Source organism: Moschus berezovskii, chromosome 18, assembly GCF_049115385.1.
Source record: "Moschus berezovskii isolate FMDL1 chromosome 18, NW_MosBer_1.0, whole genome shotgun sequence".
Classification (NCBI taxonomy): Eukaryota; Metazoa; Chordata; class Mammalia; order Artiodactyla; family Moschidae; genus Moschus; species Moschus berezovskii.
Window position 1 is genome coordinate 51,127,758 of NC_142477.1, and position 19,420 is coordinate 51,147,177.

The window sequence follows — 19,420 nt, forward strand, 5'->3', positions numbered from 1 at the left end:
GTAGCGACTGCCTGACTTTCGCCGTCGGCTGTGCAGGTAGGAAGGCCCCCCGGGCGCGGGGTCCCCATGCCCGCGGCTTCCTGGATCGGGGCTGGCATGGTGTGCGGGGGTGGAGGTGAGGCTTCCGGGGGTGTGGAGGCGCCAGGTGCGGCTCGCCGCGCCGAGAGGGTGCGCGACCGGGGCGGGGCCGGCCGGGGCAGGTCTGGGGTGTGCCGAGGCGAAGGGGCGGGCCTTGGCGCCCGGGGAGTTGCCGGGCAACTTTTCCCGGCTCACGCCCGGGAGCGGGAGAGAAGCCCTCGGGACGGCTTCTGGAGGCGTCTCAGTGTCCTTGGAGCCCCGCGCAAACTCACAGCGGCTCCAGCGCCAGGGCGACGGGCGCAGGATGCGGCCAGGACGGACAGGCGGCACGCCGCTGCAGCTGGTAGTAGTGCTCAGTCAAGGTAAGCGGCGTCTTTGCTCCGCATCGGCTGCAGGAGGGACCTGCGTGGGTCCCCGCGGGGGCGCGAGCCAGGAGTGCTGAGCCCGCGAGGCGCAGGCGACGCGCGTCTCGGCTCCGATTCCACGCGGACCCAGGCTTCCAGACATCCCAGCGGGACGGAGAGGGGCTCCCCATTCCGGCTCCGGCTCGCCCCCGCCTGGTGTCCCCGTCAGGCGTGTCTCATCCTGTCTGTAAAGCACCTTTCGAAGTTAACTGGAAGCGCGCTTCGCTCTCAGGCACACACGCAAGCGCACCCAAGCGTGGCGGAGAGGGGATTAGCGGGGCGCCTGCAGCCGGGCTCAGACAGGTGCCCCGCCAAACCCGGGATCCGCGGTTCCGTGCATCCTGGGAACTCGGTCCCGGGCGGCAGCCTGCCCCTCAGCGCGATGCCTCGTGGCTTTGCAGGAGCCTGGGAGCCCAGTGCGCTTATTTTTCAACCCGGAGCGTGTGAATAATGCCCTCATTCCTCCAGAACACAGCACTGCTGTGTCTTCCCTTGGGGGACGTAGGAAAACCAAGCGCCTCTTAAATGCTTGGCAGAGGGGAATTCTTTGCCCTTCTGCCTTCCTCTTATTGTTGTAACGTCGTCTATTCAACGAATGTAAACTTAGGTCCGGAAAAAGTTCTTTCCACTTTTTGGATCTCTGGCGCTACAACAAAAGAATTACCAGCAGCTGTAACTCCTAGGGCAAGGCGTTGAGAGCCGGGTCCGCCCCTCTCCTGACCCCCTTTTCACTAAGTGGGAAAATGAGGCTGGGGGTGCCCAGCTGCAGCGCGAGCACAGTCCATCAAGAGTGCGTTATCCAAACCTTATCCAGAGCCTCGTGTGTGCTTATTTCAAGAACTTTAGTTTGCTTTTGGGGTGGAGTGGGGGAGTCACATTTGTATTTTGTAATTTGAATAGCTAGCAAAAAAGTGGCCTCTTATTTTCAAATGTTTGTACCAAGAGGATAAATCTTTGCTAAACTGCCCTCCTTTGAGGCATGTAGCCAGTTGCTGTTCCTGATCCTAAAAGAAGATCCTGTAGCTTTTGCTCCAGGTTAGGGAAATAGCAGAAACACAGAAAAAGAGCAGAGAAACAGAAATAGTCCTCACCCCAGCGGAGAATAGGCATCAGTTCGTTTTCTTGTCTAACCCTGGGTCTGCTGCTTCACATATTCTTTCCTGGGACCCCAAGGATGTTCTGAGGGGCCATCAACCCTAACCTAGAGGTTTCAGATAAAATTACTTTGACCTTGAGATTCAGTCCCTGGACACCTCCACTTTCCTAAGAGCTAATGGACACTTCAGTCCAAGATTTTCAGCTCTCTTTAAGTATCCTTTATTAACAGAAGCTATGGAAATATAACATCATTTTCTTATCTTCGAAGTGTTGAGGCTTGTTCTTAACAAAGCAGTGAGAAATAACTTTAGAGGAATGTGGTACTGCAAGGCATAAAGTCAGGTTTAGAGTTTTTCCCCTCCGGAGCTGGTTAACAAGAACAACTCGACACCTCGCTGCAAGCCAGCAGAGGTGATGTAAAATGACATCTGTCCAGTTTGTGTATTCCTCCTTCCTCCTGCTTCAGGTGTTTCCATACTCAAGGAACAGGTTTTCTCTTAATTCAGGATGATCGTAATAAAGCTTTCTCATTTGTGATCTGAACCCAAGTTCCCAGGAAAACAGCATCATTTTTGGATATCATGAATGTCCAAGATTAAAGCAAATAATTGAAAGCTCTCAGTTTGTGACAGCTACAGTTTTTTATGGCATGACCCTATCTGTATAAAATTTTTGAGCACTCATCATTATTATGCATACATGTTTGTAGTTGTTTATAGGTTATATCCATGTATAATTATTCACTATAAATACCAAAAATTAAAATGTAAAAGGCTTGTGTGTGTGTGTATTTATACATCTAGCGTACACTCCAGCATATAAGCCAACCACTGTAGAAACTTAAAACCCTCAAATCTCATTTTAACACTTAGATTCAGATTGGCTGTCTGTAAACATTCTCACAGGTATTTAAGAAAAAGCGGTGCTCTTAGTTTGGTTTCATATTTATCACCTTTCATTGATCTTCCTTGATTTAAGTGCTTGCAGTCATTGAACTGGTAACCAGCAGGTGGAGAATGGAAAAGAAAGACCATAAGAGGCCTGGATGATCCATAAACCAAGTAATAGGTCCATAGGGGAAAAGGAAATGTGATTTTTAAATGCATGACGTCACTTACACTCTCTAGTGTGTTGCTTGGCCAAGGATAATCCTTGCCTCTGGATTCTAGGCCTCATGCTTTGCTATCTCTGGTACCCTGCCCAAGTCACCCCTGTCTAATGAATATTTTCAAATCCCTAATTTCCCCTCGGGCTGTAAATATTCTAATTTTCCTCTTAGTAAGCAAGTCCTCCATTAGTGTGTAATTTGGCCGCTCTTTCCTCCTGAAACACCGTCCATCCCTGGCTTCTGTTCTCCCTGTTTGTCTCCTATTTTCCTGGCTGTTCTTCCTTAGTCTCCTTCACAGGCTCGGCTCTTTGGCCCAGTCCTTATTGGTGTTCACAGAATTCCATGCTGGATCCTCTTCCTTCTACCAGTTCCTTTTGGGCCTGCTCCCCACTCAAGTCAGCATCTCCAGCCAGACTCCTCTGCTGAGTTCTGGTTCAGCAAATATCTCCACCTAGGTGACTCGTGTCCCCAACCAAAGTGGATACCTCACTGAAATTTTTCCCCACATCATCTATTAGTGTTTAATGGCAGCGTTATCCTGCAAACATGAAAATCCGGGATCTCTTCCCTTGTTGGCAACCTCACGGTCCATCTCCAAGTTCTGTCTGTTCTCCCCAACTCATGTGCCTTCTGCTCCCACCCATGTGCCTGAAGTGAGTTCAGGCCCTCACTTTTTTGTCTCTAGACCCCTACTGTTTTTAAACTGGTTTCACTGTGTTTGTCACTTTGTCACCAGGGTTATCTTTCTAAACATGTATCTGTATCCAGTCACCCCCTTGTGTCAAACATTGTGTGGCTGCCCAGATCACGTAGTGCCAAGTCCCAATTTTGTGGCATGTCATAAAGTCTTTCACTATCTGACCGCAGCCTTCCTCTTCAGCTTCTTCTCTACCACACTTGCCCTGCACACACACACAAGCACACGCACTGCTTAGTTTGTGGGGCACATCCACAGTTCATACATCCCCAAGCCACTCATACACAACTATGCACACCATTCTCTATTCTGACTGCACTTGATCATACCATGTTTGGTATTAGAATATTCTCCATATTATGTTATTTTGACTTCACTGCTTTGATGCTTTTTCCCTGTTTCTCTCATCTCTTTGCAATTCACCTGTGTCCTAAGTTAAAAGAGACAACCCCAAGTAAAATGATAAAGTAGGGAAGTTTTTTAATAAAAAGGGAAATTTTAAGTAATCTCTTATTTCCAGGACCTATCCTCAACGACCTCTCTCCAGTCAGCCTCAGCCCCTCAACCACCTTAGGCCACCATCCAATATGGTAACTCCTTTCCTCCATGACTCTCCATCTACATCTACCCAAAGTACACTAAGCTTTACTCTCCTAAATACTGGTTCTGGAGCCACTGTTTTGATTCACATTCATGGAATGAGGCTTAGGATTCAGTTTTTAAGGGATTCCCTGGTGGTTCAGCATATAAAGAATCCTGCTGCAATGCAGGAGACACAGGAGATGCGGGTCCAATCCCTGGGTCGAGAAGATCCCCTGAAGGAGGAAATGGTAACCCACTCCCAGTATTCTTGCCTGAAAATCCCATGAACAGAGGAGCCTGCCAGGCTACAGTCCAAAGGGTTGCAGAGAGTCGTACATGACTATGCATGCACGCACACCATGCCATTCAGTATTTAAAAACAATTACTCATACATTTCTGATATACAGCCAGGTTTGGAAGTAATTGCTTAAATACTGCACCTTCTCTTTCCTAACAAATTAAAATTCCAAATTGCCTGTACCACCTTGTTCTGTGGTGACCACCAAGTCAGGTGTATTTCAACACTGAGAGAACGCATCAGGTCAAGTGAATTCCCTCTAAAGTAGGTGATGACTGCTTCTGTCTTAGTGTGCTGATAGCCCTTGACATATAAAAAAGGAAGGAGCCTGTTAGTGTAAAGAGATGAGCATCTAATGGTAGAATTTTAGACATTCAGCAGAATAAAGACCATTCAGTCTGTGTGTCAAAAAATAAAGAATTTCTAGTGTATTATCAGCACCATTTGTGTTTCCATTGTGATCACCCTTTCCTGTTCTTCATCAAGCACAACAAGACCGACAGCATCCTCTTCTATGGCAGATTCGTTTCCTCTTAGATGACATTAGCCATCAGCTACTTTCGAGGGGACAGTCACAGAGTTGTTCCTGAATGTTGATTGTTAGAAGTAACAGGTTCTCTTTGATTATTTTCCTTTCCAACTTAATAGTCATCGCTAAGAATGTATTGGTTGAAATACCATGTCTGTCTGTCTCTTTCTGAAAACATATGTAAACCTACTCTAATTCCCCATAGTAACTTCCATTTGGACAAAATGTTCAAGATATGATAAAAAGATATTTCAATACTCTATCTTTGCCTAAATTTGAAATAACATATCTGCTGTTTCAAAAATCATGTCTACTACTCAAACCAACTCAGTTAGACACCCATATTTATTTGAATTTAAGTGACACATGAAATTAAAAGACGCTTACTCCTTGGAAGGAAAGTTATGACCAACCTAGAAAGCATATTTAAATGGAGAGACATTACTTTGCCAACAAAGGTCCGTCTAGTCAAGGCTATGGTTTTTCCAGTAGTCGTGTATGAGTATGAGAGTTGGATGGTGAAGAAAGCTGAGCGCTGAGGAATTGATGCTTTTGAACTCTGAAGCTTGAGAAGACTCTTGAGAGTCCCTTGGACTGCAAGGAGATCCAACCACTCCATCCTAAAGGAGATCAGTCCTGGGTGTTCATTAGAAGGACTGATGTTGAAGCTGAAACTCCTATACTTTGGCCACCTCATGCGACGAGTGGAAAAGACCCTGATGCTGGGAAGGATTGGGGGCAGGAGGAGAAGGAGACGACAGAGGATGAGTTGGCTGGATGGCATCACTGACTCGATGGACATGGGTTTGGGTAGACTCTGGGAGTTGGTGATGGACAGGGAGCCTGGCGAGCTGCGATTCATGGGGTTGTAAAGAGTCGACTGAGCGACTGAACTGAACTGAAGTGATACGTGGGGCCCTTACATGCCAAAAATGTTTGCTCTTATACATTATCAATAAAGCAGCACTTATTCAAAAGAAAATGTAAAAATTTCAGGAAGAATAGGGAAAATATTTGGGACCAAAAGTATCATCCTGACATCATGTAAATGCTACCACCAAAGTCATAATCAGCCTTGCTTAGCTTTGGACATTATGGAAAGACTAAACACAGCATAAGAGGGAAAGAACCATGGAAAGCGGTTACTCCAATCAGTAACTCCAAGGTGCGGAGTTATGGTGTGTGCTTTTGTTATGGTAACTAATGATTTACCAGGAGGAGCACACAGAATAATGACTCTCTAAAGAGAAGAATCTTGATACCACAAATCCTGAGACGACAATAGGTCTTGTGTATGAAAGTGATCCCTATGATTCCCCTTCTGATGAGATGTAGGTGCTTTGCTGCTCTGGCTACAGTGAATTCCATAAAACTAGTATTTGATCGTATCTTTATGTAACACTTGCTTTATGTAAGGCAGTGTGCTGGGTCCAATGTAGAACCATAGGGAACTTGAAACGTTATCCAGAGAGGTTGTAATCTACATGGAACACATCTGCACATGAGGGAAATTGTCTCAGCCCCTGGGAGGGGCTGCCTAACCAATTTTATACCCTGCCATCCTCCTTTCTGACAGAATCCCAGTTACTGGGTTAATCTTTCCTCTGCACAACTAGGAGGTAATTGAAGGGTAATTGAACTGAACCAGTGATGGTGGCCCCAGATCTCTTGCTACTATCTGATTTGGACATGGGTATATAATGGAATTTTAGCCATTGAGATGTGGAGAAAACTTTCTACGTAATTTAAAACTTGTTTTGTTTTTGTTGTGTTGTCTATGCCTATAACAAAGATATAATGTAAGTTTTTATAACATAATAGATGTCATGTGGTTTCATGTAATTAATTGCTGAATAAGCACAGATACATTAATTGCTGAATGAGTGGTACAGATCTGCTCAGGGACTTTTGGGAAACAATTTTTTATTCCTAAGAGAGATACTAGTTATTAAGCATATTGTCAGGTCTGGATGGGACTCTTGGAATAGCCATAGCCATCTTGCAGCCATAGTGTCAGCTAGCCTGGGGATAAAGCCAACACACTGGCCTAGTGGAAAGGGAGAAATAAAGCAGGTCCTTGATACTGACTGGAGAAGGCAATGGCACCCCACTCCAGTACTCTTGCCTGGAAAATCCCATGGATGGAGGAGCCTGATAGGCTGCAGTCCGTGGGGTCGCTAAGGGTCTGACATGACTGAGCGACTTCACTTTCACTTTTCACTTTCACACATTGGAGAAGGAAATGGCAACCCACTCCAGTGTTCCTGCCTGGAGAATCCCAGGGACGGGGGAGCCTGGTTGGCTGCTGTCTATGGGGTCGCACAGAGTCGGACACGACTGAAGTGACTTAGCAGCAGCAGCAGTTGATACTGACTTTGAGTTTCTGAGTTACTGAAATTTCAAGTATTCATACCTCTTGGTGTTTTTAAAAATTTCTATGTAATTTGAAACTTAGGTTGTTTCTATTGTTATGTTGTCTATGCCTATAACATAAACATGTAAGTTTTGATAATATAATAGGTGTCATATGGTCTCATGTAATAAATTGCTGAATGAGTGGTATACAATTCAATGTTGAATTCAGAGGATGGAGAAATATCACTGAGACATGTTTGAGTATCAAACTCTGGAAAGGCCATCCTAGAGGCAGGAAATAATCATTACCGTTCAGCTCTGCTGTGAAGTGCCCTGGAGTCCAGTTCTTTTTAAATGACTGTAGGCAATAATTGATTGTGATCAGGAGTAGGCTCTGTCTCCTAGTTCCTTAGCCAGATGTCTCAGATGCTTGAATAGGAAAGGAGAAAGTCATTATGCCAGGAGCACATTGCTCGAAGTATTCACAGAAAGTCAGAGCTGGGAGGTGAGCGGGCATCCTACCATGAAAGGCCTTTCTAAGTCCTGGCAAGGGGCCTAGAGTTTATTCTGAGGACGGCTGGAGGCCTCTGAAGGGCCTTGAGCAAGGCAGTGATACACTCAGGTTGGCTCCTTGGCAGATCACCCTGGCAGCAAGAGGGGACAGCGGAGTGAATGGTCTCATTTCAGCGTTAGAGATGGCAGTGGTCCAAACCCAGAGAGCAGCAGTAGGGAAAGATAGCTGGGGACAGATGCGAAAGGAATTAAGGAAGAATCGACAGGATGTGGTGATTGATTGACAAGAGTGGTAGACTGTAAGACTGACGCCTGGGTTTCTGATGTAAATATTTCAATGGGGGGGCCATTCACTGGAACAGGGAAGGCTGAAGGAAGGCGAGATCTGAGGAAAAAGAGCAGTTCTGGTTGGCAGGTTGAGTTTGAGACAGCCAGGTGTACAGTTCAGTTCAGTCGCTCAGTCGTGTCCGACTCTTTGCAACCCCATGAATCACAGCACGCCAGGCCTCCCTGTCCATCACCAGCTGCAGTTATTAGATGGTTGTGTGCAGGGGTGTTGGGAACAGGAGCGAGAGGAAGATGGGGATAGAGAGTGAGGAGTCGTGGGCATCTGGAGAGGGATTGCAGACATAACGCTGATGAGTCAGACGGAGACAGACTAGCCGGTGACTGGCTACAAGCTGAGGAGCCACCTTAGAGGGTCAGATGAGGAAGTGGAGACACCAGGGGAGAGAAGGCGCGGCTGGAGGAGGGAAAAATGGGCTGTGGGGACTGGGGCGCCACAGAAGTGTTTCAAGAGCTTGCAGGATCAGCTCCTTCACCTAAGTCAGGCAGGTCTGATGCCTTGGCGAGGGCAGTCTTCACTGAGGGACGAAAGCACAACCAGAGTTTTGTGGGCTGAGGAGTCAACCAGAGATGAAGGGTGGGGACAGTGTCTGGAAGTCTGACAGGAAGTGGGGAAGAAAGGAGCTAGAGGACTGAAGTGGGAACGTCTGCTTAAAAGCAAACATTGGAGAAACTTGTGCAAACATCGTTGTTGTGGGGGTTTTTCTTCATTTTTTTTTTTTTTTTTTACTTCTGTCATTTATGGTACTGCACAGTACCCTTGTAGTTTTGAATTTACATTGAAGCATCCGGACTTGGCAGGAGCCCATGACGTGAGAGGAGAAGAGGGGAACTGATGTCTGTGAAAAGGATGCTATCAGTGGAAAGGATGCTGTCAGGGATAAAGGAGACGAAGGGGGAAACTGGATGCCCTTCAGCCCCCCTGGACAGATTAGAAGCCACAGATGATCACGTGAAAGAAGGCAAAGCGGATTCTGGGCTATGAAATGGAGAGGATGTTAATTGATGAGAGAAAGGTGAAGCTGACCAAGGCCCGCAGAGAGAAGACAGCAGAGCTACGGGAATCGGCACCTCCCACCCCCCAAAGTGGCTGCTTGGATTAGAGGGAGCTGATGTATATACACTTTTGTTTGCTTCAGAACATATTTACTGCATTAAAGCAGTTGTAATTAACAAGTTTAGAGCTGTTTTTATGGTGCATAATATATAAAAATATTCCAATTCTATTAGTAGAATTAAGTTCGGTGCTGTGGTCAGATATTCTAAAAAAAAAAACAAAGAAATTCTTTTGTAGCTATAGATTTATGTGTCTCCAGTTAAGCTTTTAATGCTTTATTTCTACCTAGTATAATAAAGATCCTCAAAACAATCTTTTGAGAAATCTGAGTCCCATATAGCACAGAGGATTAGTGTCATCTTCAAAAGGTTCTGTTCTTAAAATATTAAAGCCTTTTATTCTGCATATAGCTCACTGGTTTTTTTCAAGGCATTTTAAACATTTCCATTAATATAAATTAGAAAAGAAAGCCTACTCCTAATTTTGTTAAAGTTATTAGTTCAAGGTATTTGTAGTCAAATATTTTATCCAGTCTATGCCTGCCTACTCTTGTACCTGTAAATTACATTTACTAACCAGTATAAACTTGAACTGCATATTTTTGTAATGTTTTCAGGTTCATTGAATATTGGGACTGTTCATAATTTTCAAATAGGTTTTTCTTCCTTTGAGAGAATGGTCTGTTCTGTTGATCAAACAGTTCCTAGAAGATTCCTGCAGTATTATTCTGTGTCTGAAAGAGTAACTGCAATTCTTCCTGTTATTAATTTAAAGAGACTAGAGACAGTTTATACTACAGAAACTGTACATAACTCCTGATCATTGAAAGGCTTTCTGTATAAAAATGAGGTTAATGTTTAAACAGAGCAATGAAAAAAAAAAGGGTGATGGACGCTGTATTGTCAGTGTAAGAGACTGTTCTATTGTGTTCTGAAGAGCGTGTGCAAAGCCATTGTGTTCGTGGAAGCCTTGAACATTGGCCGTTGTCATTCTCCTGATCCATTCAAAGGTGGCCTTTGTAGTCTTTGTGCAGGCCTGATCTCATTTCCATGGATACCATGTAGAAATGTAGACTGAATGCAAGCTGGCTTCTGGTCAATTCAGTCAGATAACTCTATCCCAAATTGTTTACCAGCTTCCTCCAGGTCCTTTAACTAAACAGCCTCTTGGACACTTGATAAATATGGACACTGAATTACAAAACCTTTTTGTAACCATATTCTGAATGTTAGTATGAATGTTAGTACATAACATAGATATTTCACAGTAATTGACTTAGTTTTCTGTGTACTTATTAACATTGTTTTGGAGGGGAGGGGGAACATAGCTTTGAAAATTGAGGTACTTTTACTTGCTTTTTATTTTCCTTTATATAAATTGTAATAGCCCAGATTAAAAAAAGTCTTAGCGTAGAACTGAAAGATGGTTAGATAATTTAAGTAAATGCCATAGTGTCTTAGTTCTTTCAGATTGCTATAACAAAATACCACAGACTGGGTAGCTTATAGACAATACAAATGTATTTCTCACAGTTCTGGAGGCTGAGGAATTTAAGATCAGGGTGGCAGCAAGGTCACATTGTGGTGAGTGCTCTTTTCCTGGATCATAGCTGGTGGCTTCTGCCATGTCCTCCTGTGGTGAAAGGGGAAGGGCCTCTCTGGAGCCTCTCTTATGAGGTACTAATTCCCTTCACGAGGGCAAAGCCTGAGCGCCTCACAAAGGCACCCACCTCCTGGTACCATCATCTTTGAGGGTTAGAATTTCAATATAGGATGTTTGACAGGACACAGACATTCAGACGATAGCATGTAGTAATTATGCTGCTGCCGCTAAGTCACTTCAGTCGTGTCCAGCTCTGTGCGACCCCATAGACGGCAGCCCACCAGGCTCCCCCGTCACTGGGATTCTCCAGGCAAGAACACTGGAGTGGGTTGCCATTTCCTTCTCCAATGTATGAAAGTGAAAAGTGAAAGTGAAGTCGCTCAATCGTGTCCGACTCTTAGTGACCCCATGGACTGCAGCCTACCAGGCTCCTCTACCCATGGGATTTTCCAGGCAAGAGTACTGGAGTGGGGTGCCATTGCCTTCTCCAGTAGTAATTATGAAGTCCCTTTTGTTATTGCAGTATTTAATTTTTGCCCCTAAGTAATCATATTTTAACAGATTAGTATCATTTTATTTATTTATTTATTTTCGGCTATGGTTCAAGTGAGATGAGAACTTGAAAGTGAAAGTGTTAGTCACTCAATTGTGTCCCACTGTGACCCCATGGACTGTAGGCTGCCAGGCTCCTCTGTCCATGGAATTCTCCAGGCAAGCATACTGGAGTGGGTAGCCATTCCTTTCTCCAGGGCATCTTCCCAACCCAGGGATTGAACCTGGGTCTCCCACATTGCAGGTGGGTTCTTAACCATCTGAACCACCAGGGAAGCCCCAAGATGTGACCTTAGTGCTTTTTAATAGTACAGTTCCATAGTTTCTTACCTTTATATGTGTTCTCTCTTTCTCAGATACAATTTAGCCCCTAACTCATATTCTATAAATCCTTTAAGTCTCAGGTTCACTGAGGCTCATGTACCCCAGGAAGCCTTCCCAACTCCTAACCCAATTTCGTTGTCCTTCTCACATGGACCTTTCATAGCAGTGTCACATTCTATGTCAATGATCTGTTTACTGGGATTTGTATCCTGTAGATCACAAAATCTGAGAAGATGGGCGCCGTGTCTTGTTTTGTCGAATGAATGACGCATGTATGACTGCTAATGTAGTATGGATTAAAGGCACACTTTCTGAATGAATGCCAAGCTGAAAACTTTCTAGCACTTTCCAATTTGTATATGCACAGATCCTTGTTTGTTACAGGTTTATCCAAACATGCTAAAATATTCCTTTAATTGATTTTTTTTCACTTTGACAAAGTTTGTTTGCTTTTGGAATGTTTCTCCTTTGTCTTGAAATGTCAAACTAAGATGGTGCTGTTTACAAATAACAAGATAAAGTATTAGGACAGTGCAGACATCTTTTTTTCCTCTAAAAAGCCCTTTCCTGTCCCCCTTTTCTGTTTTCATAAAGCAGCACTATAATTTATCTTCAACTTGACTATCTCTCCCACTGAATACACTTTTATGATTACCTTTCATTCTATTTATCATTGTATTCCCAGGACCTGACATGTTGTAAGCACCCAGAAAATGATTGGTAAAAATTTTTTTAAATAAAGATAGAATTTCAATAACATGAGGTAAATATGTCCATCAAAGTACTAAACTTGATTAATACTTTAAGTTTATAGCTTTTCTTTATAAAGCAGAATATTTCAATATCTTATTAGAAAACGATGTACTGATATTCACGTTAACAGAAAAAAAATATTTCTTTCTTTTGATATTTGTGTGAAAGTAAATTTTCAGAGATATAATCACTGTTTATATGAAAATGACGTGTTTACTCTTTTCACTTATCTTTTGTCTATGCTTTGCCATGTGGTCTTTATATTTAGAACTTTACATTAATACATCCTGCCATGTCATGGTTAACTATTGTCCCATTGTTGGATATTTAGGTTGTTTCCTGTGGGTTTTTTCCCCCTATTGCAAGTAATGTGGCTATAAATATCAATGTATGAGAAGCTTTTTCTTTCTTTTTCCTTTTGGATAATTTCCAAAAGCAACATTACTAATCAAAACTTATCTTTATTATTTAGCTCTTCTTGCATACTGAACACTGTGGTCATCAGTAGTGTGTGATTTTTACCACTTTTACCAACATTAGACTTTATTTTTTGTCGTTTTTTTTAAGCTTTTTATAGTTTGGTGAATGTAAACTGGTGCTTGATATTTATTTTAATTCATATTCTTTATATTCATCAGAGTACATTTTAAGTTACATTTTAAAATGTCTATCTTTTGAAAAATATATTAGAGTAGGATATTCTAGTTAGTCCTAGAAGAAGCCTCAAGAGATCATCTAGTATTGTATTGCCAATAAACACCTCATTTTTACAATAACTAGCTTTTGAAAATGACTGAAGTCCAGGAATCCAACCTGCAGTCTATCATTTCAAGATAGCCTTCACAATTTCTTCTGAAAATTTCTTTGATAAACTTCTCCTTGTCCCCTACTTCCAAAATGGATTCTAATCCATTTTCACTTGAGGAGTTGTAGTCATGTATGCCAGAGCACTTGACTTTGAGTCTCTGAAGATTGTTCTGGTTAGCTGTTGCCATGTAACTAATCACCCTAAAACTTAGTGGCTTAAAATGATGACCATCATTTGTTACCTCATGGTTTCTTGCATAGGACTTTGAGAAGAGCTTGGCTGGGCCATTCTGGCTTGAGGTCCCTCATGTGGTTACTTTCAGAGGGTGGGCAGCTCTCTTCACATGGTTTCATCAAGGGGTTTCTCCAGCATGGCACTCTCTGGACAGCCTGATTTCTTATTGGGCAACTCAGGGATCCCAAGGCAAGTGTCCCTCTCAAAAGTGGCAGAAACTGCATGATCTTTTCTAACCTACACTCAGAAATCAGGCAACTGCATCTATTCATCAAAGAAATTACCAAACCACACCTAGATTGTAGGGGAGGAGACTTACGCAGCATCTTGATGGGAAGAGCCTCAAGTCAGTCCCAGACATGTTTTAAAACCACCACAGTGACTTAATCAACTTAATGGTGTTTATAAGACCGTTGATTGTTTAGATCCATCACTTCAGCATTATTGGCATTTGAGACTAGGTAACTGTTTGGGGGCATGGAGCAGTAGGGGTGGCAGGAGGGGCTGTCCTATGTACTTTAGGATGCTGAGTGACATCCCTGGTCTCTGCCCACTAAATGCCAATAGACACTCCCTTTCCCCACAACAGTGTGACAACCAAAAATGTGCCCAGACATTACCAAAGGACCCCTGAGGGACAAAATTGCTCCCAGTTGAGAACCCTTTATATATTAAACAAACATGTTCATGGCATCATGGGAATAACTCCAGCTCTGAAGAGTAGATTTTAATTTTATTGCTATTTTTCTGGAAGACTTTGGATAAGTCACAGGCAAACTGTTCCCAGCCTTGCTGGGTCACTGGGAGGATCAAATGGAATTGTGAACAGAAAAGTATTTCACACACTGTAAAAGCAAATATAATGTTACTTTTCAAAATTTATATCCTTGGGATTCATCCTTTTTATCATCATTCATTATTTTAAGGGTCCTCAATGGAGTGCCTTTCATTTGGCGGTAGAGTGTCAGACACTGGAGGAAATGGAGGATTCAAAGTAGCCCCACAGGCCCTCTGCTTTCTATTTCTAATGTCATTTGTGGAAGATAAGCTAGATCCTTACTGAATATAAAATTTAACACTCAAAGACTTTTAAGAAAAAAACTGCATTTTTCTTTCTTAATGAAAGCAGGGGAATGTTATACTGCTGTATTTCAGAAGCAGTTTTAAGGGTCATTTTATGCCTTTGGCTTTGCACTGCTTTTTTTCTTTTAAGCACTGTAGCTATAAGCCAAACCTTGTAGAGCTTAAATCTATGGAATAAATGTGTGGTTCTTTTCAAAGGGCCTATAATTTCTAAGTTTAGCTGCTTTATTATTTTTTTTTCTGAGAGGAAGGGGGAAGGATTTTCTAAATTCTTTCCACAGTATTGTCCTTTCAGCATGAAGACAATACTGTTGAGAATGATTTCCTGTAATTTTGTACATGTTCAAGGATCTAATGCGACCTATGCCCATTTTCTGTTGTCATACATATTCTAGGTAATGATTAACTACACTTGAGAGTTTGAAGTCTGTTTTCTTAGTTTCAAAGTCAGGGTCTGAGTAACCCATTTCCTGCGTCCATGGCTTCCTGGAGGGTCCATGGGCTGATAATGTTTTCTTGGCTCTCATGGTGAGTGTGTGTCAGCAAATTGCAGACACGCTGTCCTCCTACCCATTACACAGCAGTTCTCAGAAACTTAAATGGAAACTTATTCAGGATATGCTTTTTGTGTCAGAGGTGAAAGTTTGATCACAAATTGAAATGCCTTTTAAAATTTCTCAAAAAAGATGCTATTGTCAGTAACATATAATGAATGTTATTAATAGTAAAAATAATCACAAAAGCAAGCTATCTTTACTAAGTGCACATCATGTGCTGGACACTGGGTTGAGGATTTTATTATATTCTCTCTGATCACAGTAAAGTAGGCTTATGGATTGGGTCTCTTTCAAAGAAGAAGAGGTGGCTTATAGAAGATGAGTAGCTTGTCCAAGGTCACAGAGCTATTCTAATATCAGAAGCCAAGCTTTTAGATTCTACAAGGTATTGTTGGTCTTGTCCAGTATGTGGATTTTTCAGTTAAAAAAAAAAAAATTGTTGTACTTCCAGCACTTGCATAGTTCTGCCACTTCGTCACCCTAAAATATCGTCAATATTCTTTTTAGGAGTCTCCTAAAGCCAGGTAAAAAGTAAAGTTAAATGTTCTCTAAAATTCTAAATATAAAATACAATGTGTGTGTATATTTTTATATACAATTCACTCCAGTATTCTTGCCTGGGAAATCCCACAGATGGAGGAGCCTGGTGGGATACAGTCCATGGGATCACAGAGTCAGGCATGACTTGGAAACTACACAACAACAAATGTTTGCCCATATCTGTATACATATGTATTAATCTGTCATTTAATCCTTCTTCTCAGAAGGAGGACTGTATCTCAAAATGTATTTCAGTAACGTGAATTCAAGCATCTTTCTTTGAGTTAGTCTAGAACTTTTATTTGTTAATGAACCAGGTCTTCACTTATCTCCCATTGTATGCATAACTTTTTCCTATTTGGAACCAGTCTGTTGTTCCATGTCCAGTTCTAACTGGTTCCAAATAGGAAAAGCAGTATGTCAGGGCTGTATATTGTCATCGTGCTTATTTAACATATGCAGAGTACATCATGAGAAACGCTGGGCTGGATGAAGCACAAGCTGGAATCAAGATTGCTGGGAGAAATATCAATAACCTCAGATATGCAGATGACACTACCCTTATGGCAGAAAGCGAAGAAGAACTAAAGAGCCTCTTGATGGAAGTGAAAGAGGAGAGTGAAAAGGTTGGCTTGAAGCTCAGCATTCAGAAAATAAAAGATCATGGCTTCTGGTCCCATCACTTCATGGCAAATAGATGGGGAAACAGTGTAAACAGTGACATACTTTTATTTTTGGGGGCTCCAAAATCACTGCAGATGGTGACTGCAGTCATGAAATTAAAAGATGCATACTCCTTGGGAGAAAAGTTATGACCAACCTAGACAACATATTAAAAAGCAGAGACATTACTTTGCCAACAAAGGTCCATCTAGTCAAGGCTATGGTTTTTCCACTAGTCATGTATGGGTGTGAGAGTTGGACTATAAAGAAAGTTGAGCACCAAAGAATTGATGCTTTTGAACCATGGTGTGTTGGAGAAGACTCTTGAGAGTCCCTTGGACTGCAAGGAGATCCGACCAGTCCATCCTAAAGGAAATCAGTCATGAATATTCGTTGGGAGTACTGATGTTGAAGCTGAAACTCCAGTACTTTGGCCACCTGATGCGAAGAGCTGACCTATTTGAAGAGACCCTGATGCTGGGAAAGATTGAAGGCGGGAGGAGAGGGGGATGACAGAGGATGAGATGGTTGGATGGAATCACCAACTCAATGGACGTGAGTTTGAGTAAATTCCGGGAGTTGGTGATAGACAGGGAGGCCTGGCGTGCAGCAGTCCATGCGGTCTCAAAGAGTCAGACATGACTGAGCAGCTGAACTGAACTGAACTGATGTATAACATATTGTTAGGTGGAAAGGTGAAACAATCAGCAGTCCTTCTATTAATTCAACTGATTTTATTGATCTACAATCATGTAGATACTCCAAGTACTGGCAAATATAACAGTGAACAGAACAGGTTAAGCACCTACTTTTAGGGACAAAGGCAGATTTACTATAAAACAAGTGAAGCTTAAGCATCAGGACCCTCACTTCAGGCTTCTTTCCATGTATTCACATGTCTGACATTTTTATTACATGTGTAATATTTCAGATCATTGTCTCTTTCATACCCTAACATATTCAACAAAGACATCAACAACAAACTGGTTGATAAATGTCATCAGTTCAAAAAGTTTCTGGATTAATCCCTGTAAAAGAAAATTTGAAGTGCCTTGAAATGTTATAGCTCCTGTATGATATTGGGGGGCTTCCCTGCTGGCTCAGATGGTAAAGAATCTGCCCACAATGCAGGTGATCCGGGTTTGATCACTGGGTTGGGGAGATCTCCTGGAGGAGGAAATGACAACTCACTCCAGTATTCTTGCCTGGAGAATCCCATGGACTGAGGATCCCGATGGGCTACAGTCCATGGGGTCACGAAGAATCGGACACGACCGAGTAACTAGTGCGTGCATGCACATACATGCATACACACATACAAGATACTGGATAACAATCCTGAATATTTACATGACATTAGAAACAATGCATTATGGAAATGAAAGAAACTTTTTTTAACTGTAAATAGTAATAATAATAATTTTAAACCTTCAATTTACCTTACCAAAAAAATGAAATACTTTTTAGAGAATACAATTTTATAAAGTTATCAAGTGAAGAGGTGATCAAAAGATGTAGAGCCAAGGCAAAATGTATTACAGGACTATATCAGGCAATCAGTAGAATGTATGGTTTTTTTGAATATTTTTCAGTTTTTAAAACTATTTAGCATGCTAGGATTACTTTTCTTATTCTGAATAGGTATTTAATTTTATATCTGAATTTGTTCTACAATTTTTAAATTTTTTCCTGTGGAGACATTCTGCCCCAAATTGTTGAAGTGTCAATCCCTATAAAACTTAACTCTTCAAATACAGATTCTAATAAGGTTGGCAGACAAATGAAAAAGATAAATATTTACATATAACATATGAAATAAAGCTCTATTAAGAAAAAAAAATAGCTCAGTAAGGGGATCTGAAGATGCTGCTCAGGTAGTGGGAAATGGAAAGTTATTTTTAACTTGGGGTTATACTATGTCTCTTGCTATATAACAAATTACCACACCTGCTGCTCAGTCATTTCAGTCGTGTCCGACTCTGTGTGACCCCATAGACGGAAGCCCACCAGGCTCCCCTGTGCCTGGGATTCTCCAGGCAAGAACAACCACACCTAGGGCAACTTAATATACATTTATTGCCTTATCATTTGGGTGAGTCAGGAATTTGGGCATGGCTTCACTGGGATCCTCTGTTTCAGAATCTCTCAAAAGACTGCAGTCAAAGGTGCTGTCTCAAGGGGCAGGGGTCTCATCTGAATGCTTAACTGAGGAAGAATCCACTTCTGCTCCTTTTTAATTGTTGGCAGAGTTAATCTTGTCTGTGGCTGTTGGACTGAGTGCCTCAGTTCCCCATTGGTTCTCAGCTGAAGGCTGCCTTCTATTCCTTGCCCTCTAGGCCTCTCTGCTTTGTCAACAAAAGATAACATCTGCTAGCAAGATAGAAGTTATAATTCTATGTAATGTAAATACAAAAGTAATACTCTATGATATTTGATTCTACATTTCAAATTTTCATTTCAATTGGTTTGAAGTCACAGATCCTGACCTCAAGGGAAGAGGATCACACAAAAGCATGCATAGCAGGAGATGGGGACCACTGGGAACCTGCTGACAGCCACAGGTAGTGAGGAAAGGCAGCTCGGATAGATTGATGTTTGATGCAGAAACAGAAAGCAGAAGGAACAAAAAGGACAAATGTCAGGGTGAGTTTAAGGAAGAGTGAGGTGAGTAAGCTAAAAGGATAGGAGGTAAGGTCAGACAGGATGGGGAGGCAACGATCATGTAACTATTGAGACAAAACTTACACAGGAGAACAATATAACATTTCAGGATAGTACATCACAATAAGAGATGCAAATGGTGAGTTAGAAGAAGAGTGTGCAGGCTAGAATGACAGGGAAAACCAAAAGTCTCTAGAGAAATGGCCTGTGAACAGAGATATAACAAGAGAAAAACTAACTTCAGTTGTATCTATTGTCTCCATACATGGCCTTGAGATATGTCAGGCATATCGTGTTAATGAGCAAGCTATTCTACAGGCTCTGACTTGCTAAATGGACACAAATGTTGTTCTAAGGAGGGAAAGGAAGATACAGCAGTTTCTCCTTTCACACAAAAGGAGTTTAACGTTAAAATAGAAAGTGAATTGATGAGCTGGTATCCCAGTACTTCACCCCATCCTCTCGGCCACTGGGAGCCAGTGAGTCTGCAATATAGCAGCTCATCCTCCAACATCATTGTGAGAAAATAATTTATTGAGTTGTTCAGTTCAGTTCAGTCACTCAGTCATGTCCGACTC

At 42.2% G+C, this 19,420-nt stretch overlaps 1 protein-coding gene across 1 annotated transcript in view; it reads left to right on the forward strand.

Moving 5' to 3' along the window:
* Nucleotides 1-240: 240 nt before the first annotated feature.
* The window catches only part of ITGA2 (integrin subunit alpha 2), a 112,131-nt gene continuing 92,951 nt past the window's right edge, over nucleotides 241-19,420 (forward strand). Inside the window, exon 1 of the mRNA XM_055422064.2 lies at nucleotides 241-440. Within this exon, the coding sequence (XP_055278039.2) occupies nucleotides 383-440 (58 nt within the window). The 5' untranslated portion in view covers nucleotides 241-382. The remainder of the gene's footprint in view (nucleotides 441-19,420) is intronic.